The sequence below is a fragment of the Vulpes vulpes genome, chromosome 2 (genome assembly GCF_048418805.1).
Source record: "Vulpes vulpes isolate BD-2025 chromosome 2, VulVul3, whole genome shotgun sequence".
Lineage (NCBI taxonomy): Eukaryota > Metazoa > Chordata > Mammalia > Carnivora > Canidae > Vulpes > Vulpes vulpes.
Genome location: NC_132781.1, coordinates 18,139,158 through 18,151,235, shown reverse-complemented (window position 1 = coordinate 18,151,235; position 12,078 = coordinate 18,139,158). Strand labels below are relative to the sequence as shown.

At 52.5% G+C, this 12,078-nt stretch overlaps 1 protein-coding gene across 2 annotated transcripts in view; it reads right to left on the bottom strand.

The window, feature by feature from the left end:
* MAP3K14 (mitogen-activated protein kinase kinase kinase 14) overlaps nucleotides 1-12,078 on the bottom strand; it is a 46,537-nt gene that overhangs the window by 11,860 nt on the left and 22,599 nt on the right. For both annotated transcript variants that reach the window (XM_025986844.2, XM_072746987.1), the window contains exons 2-6: nucleotides 9,224-9,499; nucleotides 7,980-8,049; nucleotides 6,087-6,297; nucleotides 5,364-5,981; nucleotides 4,260-4,397 (exon numbers count right to left, since the gene is read on the bottom strand). In XM_025986844.2, coding sequence (XP_025842629.2) covers nucleotides 4,260-4,397; nucleotides 5,364-5,981; nucleotides 6,087-6,297; nucleotides 7,980-8,049; nucleotides 9,224-9,479 — 1,293 coding nt within the window. In that variant the 5' untranslated portion in view covers nucleotides 9,480-9,499. The remainder of the gene's footprint in view (nucleotides 1-4,259; nucleotides 4,398-5,363; nucleotides 5,982-6,086; nucleotides 6,298-7,979; nucleotides 8,050-9,223; nucleotides 9,500-12,078) is intronic.

Here is a 12,078-nt window from a genome sequence, read left to right as displayed (position 1 = left end):
CATGGCCCTCCTGTCCCGGCCAGCTACCCATCTGGCCCACCTCTCCTTCCTGGACTTCAGCATCCACATCAGGGTGGCGGGATCGAGCCTGGTGAGGGTTCCAAGCTCAGCACTCAGCAGGGAGTCTGCTTGGGATTCTCTCCCTCCCTTTCCCTCTGCCCCTCACCCCACATGCGCATAGATGCCCTCTCTCTCTAAGTCTTAAAAACAAAACAAAACCACTATTTACTGCCCATTTAACACACACCGGGCACAGTTCTAAGCACTTTGTAAGCATTGGTATTTGCATCTTACGGCAGCCTGTGGGGCAGCATTCTCACTGTCCTCATTGTACAGGCAAGGAAGCTGAAGTCTGGATAAGTAACTTGCCCAAGGTCACTGGCAGAAAGTATCAGAGCTGGCATCTGGGTTGGGGAAGCCTGACTACAGAGCTGCCAGCTACCCTGCCTCACGAAGGCCTTTCCAGAAGTCTGGGCTTTTCATCTGGGATGTTTTCACATCCATTCAGGAGTGAGCATACAACCCACCCCCTGGGGGGTGGGGAAGTGTGGTCAGCAATCACCTAACTGCCAAATCCACAAGCCACTTCTCTCCGCTTAACTGCCTGCATGCTGATGCTTAACTGCCTGCATGCTGATGCGGGCATTGATTTTTCCTTCTTGAGACTCTCCCCTCTTGTTTGCTTATTTATTTATTTTTAAAAAGATTTTATTTATTCATGAGAGACGGAGAGAGGCAGAGACATAGGCAGAGGGAGAAGCAGGCTCCTCACAGGAAGCCTGATGTGGGGCTCGATCCAGGACCCTGGGATCACGCCCTGAGCTGAAGGCAGACCTCAACCGCTGAGCCACCCAGACATCCCTCCCCTCCTGTTTAGTATTTGTGTCCATTTTATTACATCAGTGAAAAAAGGGATACTCGCAGATCTGTAAATTCTTTTAAAGATTCCAGGAACATAAAGTATGTGAAAGTAATGAATAACTAACACAGTACCGGGCATGTAGTTGTTCGACGAACAGAGGGCTTCCCATTTATTTCTACCTCCTCAGGGAGATATCTTCCCCTTAATCCTAGTTCTGCGTTCTCAACACTTGTCCAGGCTGCCCGTGCTCATGTACCTCATTGATGGCTGCTTCTACCATCTAGACCATGTAAGCGTCCCTCCCTCACGACAACCCGAGCTCTTTTGGGGCAGGTGTGTGGATTCTGCTATTCTGTCTCCAGACCCTGGCAGAGTGTCTGGCACAGAGCAGGTCCTTGGTAACAGCTGGCTGGATTTGGCTAAGGCCACACTAACCCAGATCAGTGGAAGAGTCAAGAGGAGGCTCCCAGAACGCCATGCTTGAGCCAGATGTTCTGAATGGTTCTTAACCCTCTTTGGGCCACAGACCCCTCTGAGAATCTGATATCTGATACAGACTTCCCCATCCACAATGTGTGTGTACATATGCACCACATACAAGCACACCACAGAATAAAGTTCCAGAAGTTGGTGCATTCCATAGTTTTACCTGCTGACTAGGATATGAACTTCCACATTGGCTGATAAAAAAGCACTAGCGAGATGTATATGTACCAATAAGGAAATGTGACCACAATATACTATTACATGAAAAACATGGCACAACTCTAGAGCACAATCTCATTTTAATAAAACAAACTATATGCTTATGCGGTCCCTGGGTGGCTCAGTCAGTTAAGTGTCTGCCTTTAGTTTGGCACAGGTCAAGATCTCAGGTTCCCTGGATGGAGCCCCTGTCCCAGGCTCTCTGCTTCTCCCTTTCCTACTGCCCCTCTATTTCCCCTCCTCATGTGCATGCACACAAACAAAATCCTTAAAAGATAAACTACGTGTTTATATAAAGTCTAAAGGGATTTATGTCAAAGGGCAGGTGCCTCTGAGAATTGGATTGGGGAACAGGGAGACTTTTGTGTTTTAGGGTATCATCTGAATTCTTTTATAATGAGCCTATGTTTATTTGCAACTAAAAGATCAAACTAAACCTTAAAAAACAAAACCCTCTACATTAAACCCCAGACTTGTGACCAATCAGCATCTGACCTGAGGCCACTAATGTTCTACAAGGAGGACCAAGGAAGTGCTGTTGTACCACATGCTGAATCCTCAGGGAGCACTGGGGGGTGTACAACTTACTCTAACCCCTTGTGCAGACTGACCTCTGACCCCTGCTCCCTCCCCCAACCCTATCCTCTTGGCAGGGAACTATTTTTCAGATCTTTCAGCTGAAAATCCTAAAGGACACCAGTGCCTGCCCTACTCCCCCATCCCCTTGCCTGTCCCCTGGACCGCCTTGTTGGCAGCTGTGTGGGCTGAGAGCAGCCGGTTCTAGCGGGCCTGGGGAGCAGCTCTGGAGCTTGGGAGCCCATTCGTTGTGGTTGGAGCTTTTCCGCCTGCCATGGGGAGGTGAGAAATGGAGTATCTGTCCTCTTCTACTATATCAGGGTTGTTTACCTTGTTGCCTGGGACTCAGAGAACCTCAGCAGGGCAACAGCTGAGAAGCCCAGTGACTAAGCTCTCCCCAGCACTGGGCACTGGTTTCCAGGACACTTCACACTCTCACTCTCCTCCTACCCACCTCTCAGGAGGGACAGCTGAGCCTTCTCCGATGGCCTGCGGGGGGGACCTGCGGCTGAAGAGGTCAGGCACGTAGCCTTGGCATCTGCAGCGGAGAATGATGACCCACGCTGGCAAGGACTCAGCATTGCCAGCACGTGCTCCAGCCAAGGGCGGGTGGCAGGGCTGGAGTTTGCTTGTTTGACATACTATGTCTGAAGTTTGGGGTAATACCTACGGATAGTCCCCTTTCGGCCTATTACCCGGGGGCCCAAACTCTAAACTTTAAACATCCCGGCCCACATACAAGCCAAGGCAGCTAGGTTATTCATGTCACAATTTGTGTCCTCACCACTGAAAGCCACAAGCACCCGTGACCACAGCAGCAGTGGTGTTCACTATGCATGGTGCCTGAGTGTGCCGGCCCTGCCTCGTCATCCGGCTATTTCGTCTTCTCTCCTGGGGAATCAGAGCATCTGCGACAAAACCCACTTGAAAACACGATCCATGGAACTCCTGGGTGGCTCAGCTGTTAAGTGTCTGCCTTCAGCTCAGGGTGTGATCCTGGAGTCCCGGGATCGAGTCCCACATCGGGCTCCCTGTGTGGAGTCTGCTTCTCCTTCTGCCTATGTCTGCCTCTCTATGTTTCTTATGAATAAATAAAATATTAAAAAAAAAAAGAAAAAGAAAACAAGATCCACCATTGAACTAGTTTATTTCCCTTTATCATGGGTCAAAAAAAATGGCCCATGGAAATCTTTCTCATTTCTGCCTCAAAGTCCTGGGTAGTAGCACTGAGGCCGAGTTTGGGCCAGGGACAAAGTGGCTTCCAGTTAAGGTGAGCTGAGAGTTGAGGTAAGAGAAAAGACACCTGAAGGAGCAGGCCCAGTACCAAGGTCTGTGTTCTGCTGCCACTGGGCCTGGACGGGGCCTCAGTTCTAAGCCTAGCTGTGTGGCTTTAGGGAAGGCACACTACACTCTCTGGTCTCTAGTTTTATCACTGGTGAGATGAGGGAGCCAGAGAGGAGATTCACGCCTCTGCTTGCACGGAATCCTAGGGGTACAAGTCTCCTTCCCTTCCTCCTTCCTAAAAAGTGGTTCCCAGCTGAACTCTGAAGCCAGACCAGGCTGGATCTCTTGCTAAGTCTCATTTCCTCATACCATCAACCTCCCAGGACCTATTATTCCTGCCAATGGGAGGCAGATCCCAAACCTGAATCAGATAAGACCCCCAGTGCACAGCCTCATCCAAGAGGCATCTGTTAGGTAGAGGCCACTGCTCTGGTTATTACCTTCTGGCCCAGGTGTGAGCAGCCCCACCATGTGCTTTAGGGGTTTCAGCTCAACACAAATTTCACGATGAGCCAACTGTCTTCCAGGTCTGGACTTGCCCCCAAGGGCCCTGGCATCAGGAGTGGCTCAGGACACGTGCACACTTGCATACTCCCGACATACACGCAGACCAAATACAGCTCCCAGGCCGGGACATGTGACTGAGACTGTTCCCTTCCAGTTCCAGCTGACCCCAGGGTACCCAGCAACAGCCACGCTCTGTTAGTAAATCAGAGCCATGGCTGCCCTGTGATTGCTCTTGAAAGAAAGCAGCAGGAATACAACAGGCCACCTGCCTGGCTTCCCTCTGCAGCCCCCAGAGCCTGGGCATACCTTTTTCTCTTTGGCATACCTTTTTGACAGCACATTGGAAGCCAGTCTGCTTGTCCTCCATCCTGTGCACCTCTCCAAAGGAGCCTCTGCCCAGGCAGGGCTGGCGTGTGGCCCAGTGGACCTCCTCTCGGTACTCATAATCCACCGGCTTGAGTTTCTGGGGTTGGCAGGAGAGAGAGGCCCATTTCAGTGGCCAGGGCAGCAGAGGGACAAAGGGTTACAGTGAGGAAGGCTCTCTGGGTGGCAGTCCTTGCCAGACTGCTGGGGTAGAGCCCTCATAACTAAAGACACCAGTGAGTATGAGGCAAGGCTCTGCAGGGGCAGGACCAGACGGGGTTATAGGAATATGCTGAAGGCAAAGGAGAGCTTCGCAGGTGGCCCAAGTCAAGTCGATCCTTGTGATGAGATATCTTTCTCCCCAGACTGGTGGTTGTGGGACAGAAATGGAATTGTCAACAACCTTGAGAGTGAAAAAATAAAGCTCAGGAGCTATAAGGTAAAAGAAAGAGAAGGACCATGAAGAGGGTTAGGGGACAAGGGATCTGTCTAACAGGCATGGAATAAACCCCAGAAACTTAAGCCTGGTAAAATTATTTAGTTACAAAGCTCTTTAGCAGAAATCAGGGTGGGGGCCGTGGGGGGAGAGGTAGGTCAGGGGCTAGTGCAGATGGGCAAAATCCTTGTCTTTCATAGCAGGGGAGGGGAATAAGCATCCGTGGTTGATGCGGACAATTCCTGTTCCTCAGTATATGCATCATTCATAAAACACACACACACACACACCAGCAACAGCAGTAATGAGCTAACCAACCAGAAGAACTCAGAACAGAAATATCTAAAAAGCCTTGAAGAGTGACCTGGAGGTGAAGTGAGGAATACTTCCCCTCACCAATGCTATGCACTTTCCTAGTATCTGATGTGTTATCATGTGTGTGACTGATGTTGTTGATAAAAGAGCAAAGACCCTCCCTCCACTCCCCTCACCAAGTGGGAAGGGGAGACCAAATTTGGCAGGTTTCCAGTGATGCTTCTTCCCCCAGAGCAGGTCCCACCTGACTGTCACCCACTGCTCTTGGCCCCAGAGTGGGTGGTACATGTACATGTGGTTTGGGGGATTGCTTACCTCAGTAAGCAGGACACCCTCGCTGTCCTCTGTTTCAGGGCTGGGCTTCTGGGGGTTGGAACCTCCTGCCGACCAGGTCTTGGCCAGGCTGGCCAGGCTGTGGGCCTGGCCTGAGCTCACACTGCCTTGCAGAGCGTGCACCAGGTACTCTTCCACAGAAAACTTTTCACACGTGCCACGGGATGGGCACCTGGGCTCCAGGCATGGGCCAGGCACAGGCTTCTGACTGTCTACACAGGCCAGTTTGCCCAGGTGAGGGCCAGACAGGGGCTGCTGACTATCTATACAGGTCAGTTTGTTTAGGAAGAAGGACTCTAAGGGGTGAGGTTTCCAGGGCTGGAGAGGGTGGAATGGGAAGGGATGGGGCAGTCTGCTGTAGGGGAAGGGGTGGGCAGGCTGGGGCAGGGGGCCGAGATCCTGGGGGTGGTGAAGTTTCCACACATGATTTAGGCATTGCAAGGGGCTGATCAGTTTATGGAGTTCTGATCGAGGCAGTGCTGGCCGTAGGTCCTCCTCGAGTTTCTTAAAACACAATTGGCCAAGGCCTGGCTCTTTCAGAGGCTTGGTGAACTGGAGGGCGTTTCTCACATACGAGGGGCCCAGCGGAGATTCATCTTCCTGTGGGGGGAACACAGGCCTCAGGTCACAGGACCAGGCTGAGGCACCAGTGCCATCCTGTAGGCTCCATGAGCCTAGGGTCTGGGCTGTGGTTGCAGCTCCTACCTGCACAGGTACTGTGCAGCTCTCCTGCTCTGGGGTTCTGGGTAGGGGTTTGGCCAAGGCCACTCCTGCTTGAGCCAGGGACTTCGAGCTCTTCTTCTTGCGTTTCTTCTGGGCTTTGCTGCGGCGCTTCCCCTTCCAACACACACGGGCCATCTTGCCCTCGGTTGCATGGGCCACATTGTTGGGGATCTGATCAAGACTCTCGGACTGGCTGTCAAAAGGGACAGATATGCATGTTGAATGTGAGGAGGCAGGAGGGCGGGAGGGCTCAGGGAACTGTGGTCAGAGTTGTAGAGACCCTGAGGTCAGATCCTAGCCTAATGAGTATGTGTGTGAATATGGGAAAGCTCCTAAACCCCAAGGAATCTTGGTTTTCACATTTATAAAATGGATGTAGGATTTCCTGCCATGCAGACGAAGCTGGGGTATAAAGGCTCATTTTAATGAAAAGCCTACCTCAGCGCTTGATCCCAAGGCAAGCTTCCAACAGACAGCAGTTAGTACTACCGTGATGGGGTGCACGCTGCTCTTGGGGGATGGGTAGACACAAGGTTCCCTCAGGGCTCTCCAGAGTGGGCTGCCCTGAAGAGGTCCCAGGGTGGGGGACATGTGACTCGGAGGGCCACACTCCACAGCAGGTATTTTCAGCTCTGACGAAAGCTTATTTCTATTGCCTCTGGACCAAGGGACAGTTGAGTTTGGGCACCTTCACCCCCAAGAGTGGACCCTGCGATGAAGATCCGTTCTGAAAAGGTGGGGCTGAACTCTTGGCTCCTGGAGATACCTGGTTTCTGGGAATATAAGTTGCTGCATAAACACAGACACTGTGGCTGGGCTGCTGCCTGGGACAGGGGGGGCCTTCCCTCCCCAGACAGCCCAGAGACTATCACTGTGGTTCCAAGCTGGCTTTTACCCTTGCTAGCTAAGGCAAGGCACTGGCCACAGAAAAGTATCTGAAAATGCCACTGCCAAACAGCTGTGGAGCAGATCACAGCCTCAGCTACCCCCCAGTGTCCTCACCTTCTGCTCCTCACAAAGGAGGCCAATTTATACCAGTCCTGTGGGGACTGTTAAAGGCCTACGGCCCTCTCTCAGGCCGCTGAAAGAAATGGGTCCATCAGAAACCCCCAACCCTGGGCCAGATGGCATTTGGGGCAGTAGAAAGCATTTGATCAGACTCTGAGCATTTTTGGGTTCAAGGGCAGCAGCTCTCCCCACAAACTTTTTTTTTTATTCACTAGCATTTTCCAAATCCCAATTATAAAAAAAGTCTGCCTGTTGGTAGAGGAAGAACTGCCTCCTGGTTCAGCTGCAGTTGTCTAAAAATTTTCTTTGGGGATGGAGAGCCGGGGAACACACTGAGCCTCACTCTGGGCTTCCTTTCTTTGGGGCCACCTAGCTGCCAATCTGTCTGTTGGTCCCCTCCTCTCCAAACCCTCATCCCTCCTTGTGTGTCTCACAGGAGAAAAGACAGCAGCAGGTTTCTCCCACTGTTAGAGGGGCCCCTCAGAGGCAGTGGAGCCTGCAACCGCCTGCAACCACAGTCATGGTCACGCATCAGCGCGAGAGTGACTCCTGTTCCCAGCACCCTCCCTACTGATGGGAAACGGAGGGAGCAGCAAGGACTCTGAGGAGAATAAACATCAAATGTCAAGCTGAGGGGACCAGAGGCAGTCATCCACATGCCCGTGAAAAGCTTTTGAAAAGCTTCTTTGGCTGACAGAGCAGTTCAGCCAGGAAAACCTGGATGGGTTCCAGGCGAGGAAGGCAGGTGCTGGAGGAGGGAGCCAGGGGTCACTTGGGAGGGGGAGCGGGAGCAGCCCAGGAGCAGAGCAGTGGGGGAGGGAGGACACCCTGTTGGTTCCCTGGCTCCCATACCCCTGGCCTCCTTACCTGTACTGCTTGGATCCTGCGATGAAGATCCGTTCTGAAAAGGTGGGGCTAAACTCTTGGCTGTTCTCACCTTGTGAGTAAAGAAAAAGAGGTTGGCGGAACGGAAAGGAGAGAAAGAACAGGAGCATCTTCCAGATGCCCTCTTGGGGCTGCTGCTCCTCCTGCCACCGGGGGCTCCTCTCATTTACCCTCACCCCAGCCTCCCACTGACCAAGAGCAGAGGGCATACGGATAACGGGGGTCTGAGGGGTGCCCACCTCACTTCACTAACCATGGTGCTTGAGGGAGCTCTATACAACACACCCAACACAGGGGTGGCACACGGTAAGGGCTCAATAAATAGCAGCTATATTTGTACGTATATGTACAAGTATACATGTACTTGTATATGTACAAGTATATATACCTGTACATACATATGTGTATGTGTGTATTGGGACCATTACGTCACCCACTGTTGTTTTAATTTGTATTCGCTCATCTCTCCTTAAAACCAGACAGAAGGGAGTGGAAGGCCGAGGAAGGCTGTGTGTATGTGGGAAAATGAGCCATCAGTCTCCCCAGGCTGGACCCCAAGAAACCTCGTTGAGAGGGTAGTGTGGAGAAAGGAGGACTTCTGGCCTTACCCAGGGAGTGCACTTGGAGTTTCTCAGGCTCTGGTGGCAGCCACCATGCCAAGTCATTTAGAAGTACCATGAGTGGAAGCAGAGAGGACCGGACAGGCCCCACCCCACATCGGCCTATGTCCCCTTGACTGTCCTGGCAGGCCGAAGAGCAGGTGTTCATTCTCTGGGGTGGGGCCACCTAACCATGGAAGGTAGTGAAGGGCCAAGAGGCCCCAGAGGGGCTTTCCAGGAGCCCTGGCCTTTCCTGTCTGGGGCCTCTCCAGAGATGCTCAGGCTGCCCAAGGTCATACCATAAGGCTAATGGCCTGCTCCATGATCCTGCCAAGAGCCCCAGGACCTGTGAAGCCTCCCAGCTCTCTTCCCCTACTCTGGTCAAGATGGACAGAAGCCTCCATGCACCACTCCTCCCTTCTGTGTTCTGGTCCCCGGGACCATTACAGCTTACTTCAACTTCTTCTTGGCTTGCCGCCCCCCACCCAGTTGTATCTTGTGAAAATCTCAGATAGTGGTCACCCTGACCTCCCTCCCCTGTGCCTTGTCACCCTTGCACAAGGACTGCACCCATCTGCAGGCCCGCCCACCTGCCCTCTGTCACCAGCCCCAGCCCGCGGCCCTTACATTCCGCCTGGGCGATGATGGAGATGGCGGCCAGTCCTCCCTCGGAGCCTTCCTTGGCTGTGCCTTTGGTGATCACGTCGTTCAGGATGTCCCACTTCCCGCAGAACACAGGGCTCTTCTCCACAGCCTCGAGCTTGTTGACGGGGCTTGGCTTCTTCCCCATTGCCTGTGTCTTCTCCTTGGCTTTGGCGAGCTCTTTCTGCTGCCCGGCTGCCGAACCAGGGGCACCCGGGCAGGCCATTTCCATCACTGCCATCTCCCAGGCTCACGCTCACCCTGAGGGACCAGAAGCAGAACAGGCTGGGTTGGAGGAGAAAAGCAGGGGAGAAGCTCTCTGCCTCTTTATGCCTGATATTTATCTTCCAAACACCCTAAGTGGCAAAGGATTTGATCTTTCTTGTTCCATGTGGCATGTGCCCCGACCCTTGGTCCTACTAGCACACGACCATAAACTGACTCCTCCGCTCTGCCCAGCGAGGAGGATTCTAGCCCACTTCCTCCAGGATAGCCACAGCATAAACATCTGGGTTTGTTCTGTCTTGCTTTTATAAATAATGGCTGAAACCTTTTCTGTTGTTTTTTTTTATGGTGGATTTTTGCTCCCCCAGAACATGGTGGTGGATTCCATAACTTCAAAACTGCCAGTTACCTCACTGATTCTGCACAAACCTTGCCTTCTTAAAGGACATGTCTACACTGGTCACAATGGCTTTTCTCCAAATGGGGAGAATCAAGTTCTTGTTCCCTAGCAGAAGTTAGATGTATGTACATGTATGCATGCGTGAATATAGATTTATGTGTGGATATATACATTATACACATATATATGTAAAATTTTTCAAAGTCTAAAAATTAGCATGCAAATGGCAGCGCCAGCACTTGGCTTCCTTCCCAGGACGCATCTGTCTGTGGCCTTCCAGAAGGAGCTGACATGCTTCCTTCTGTAAGGTCCATACTCATTTGCTGGAAACCTCTCCTAGGTATCATTTTCCTTTCAGGCAACCTTAGTAGTGGAATTTATATTAGAGCTCCCAGTGCCAACCTATACCTCTAGAAATCTGAAGACAAAGCACAGGGCTTCACCTCTCTCTGGCTTCTATCTCCAGCAGCCCTGTGTATTCCCTGGAAGCCCCAAGGGAGAGAACCCAGTGCTGAGACCAGCCTGTGCAAACAGCACATAGACCAGGACTGTCATGAAAGAGATTTGCGCCCTTCTGGGATTGCTACCATGTGGGAACCTTTTTAAAGACCAGGCTTGTGAGCTCCCAAAGTGCAGGTCCCTCCTGGGTTGGGACTTGCTTTAGAACAAGCCTGAGAAGGCATTCAGACAGGTTTCAGACAGGTTTTTAATAGGTGCTCTCTGTTGGCAGGCTGGTCTCAAGCTGTTGCTAGCAGATGGAGTCTTCCCTGCTGTAAATGCACTCATCCTGGAACACACCTCCATTTGCTCTTGGGCCAGGAAGGTAGGCCGTGTGAAGGCAAACCTTTACACTGCTGGCCCTTTGCCCTGTGAGGCCAGAAGCTGACATGGGACGGTGCTGGCCATCTCCAGGCTGAAGCCTCTTCCTTTTTTTTTTTTTTTTTTAAGATTTTATTTATTTATTCATGAGAGACACAGAGAGAGAGAGGCAGAGGGAGAAGCAGGCCCCATGCAGGGAGCCCGACGTGGGACTCGATCCCGGGACTCCAGGATTGCGCCCTGGGCTGAAGGCGGCGCTAAACCTCCGAGCCACTGGGGCTGCCCTGAAGCCTCTTCCTACTGAGTCTGTGTTTCTTCAAGAGCCAGGAAGCACTGAACCAGCTCAACTGGTGTGTGTGTGCGCGTGTGTGTGCAGATGAAGGTGGGATGGCCTTGTTGGTCACTACTACCTTGATCCTTCCATCTCTGCCTTCAAGGGTTTGCTTGATGGCTTTGAACTCAGAACAGTAGCACTTTAATCTCCTTTTCACTTGAAGAAACTGATGCTAATTAGGCGGAGACTTTGCTGAAGGTCACCTAGCCTTGTGTGGCACTGCAGGCCCAGGACCTAGAGCCCATAGCTCCAGGCTGTGCCACCCCCTCCCCAGATCTCCTGGGCTCCAGGCAAACACAAAGGGGAAACTCATGGCCCTGCCTGGTCAGAAGGGCAGGGGTGGTGCCCTCGGTGTATAGCACAGTGGGGCACAGATGAGGTGATTGATGTTGGCTGAATGGGGGCATCAGAGGATGACCTTCAGAGACAGGATGATCCTGAGCACGGGGGATGAAGACAAAGTCTCATCTGAGGAGTGAGAGAAATGAGGCCAAGCTGTCATGGGTTGTTGCAAAGGCACTCAGCTGTTTGAGATCTAGCTGCGCTTGCGTTCTCACGGCCTGTGTCTGTGGGACGTGGCTCATCCTCAGCTCCAGGCCTCCAGAGAGGCTGGGGGGCTGGCCCTCACCCCCAGGAGCTGTCCTGTTGCTTTGGCAGTTAGCCAGGCCACTGGCCAGGGGCCCTGATCCCCCCCTCCACAAGCATGCTGGGCTCCCCAGTCCCAGAGAAGCTGAGTTCGAGGCAGCTGGGCCAAGGGTCCCCTCTGCAGTTCCCTGATGACTCATCCAACAGCCTGGCAGGCAGAGAGAGGAACAAGCAGGCTGTTGAGAAGCTAACCCAGCAGCTGGCAGCTGAACCTGTGAAGGGCACGGGAAAACAGGCTGACCCTCACCTCCCAGGGGCACAAAATCACAGCCTGGGAGCTGTACAGCTTCTCCTGTGCCATATGACCATGACTCAGACCCTCACTGATAGTCTCTAAGTTCAAGAAGCTATTCTCAGGATACTCTGGCCTGACAACAGCTCTCCTACACATTCACACATGTTTGCTCCCTCCCTCCT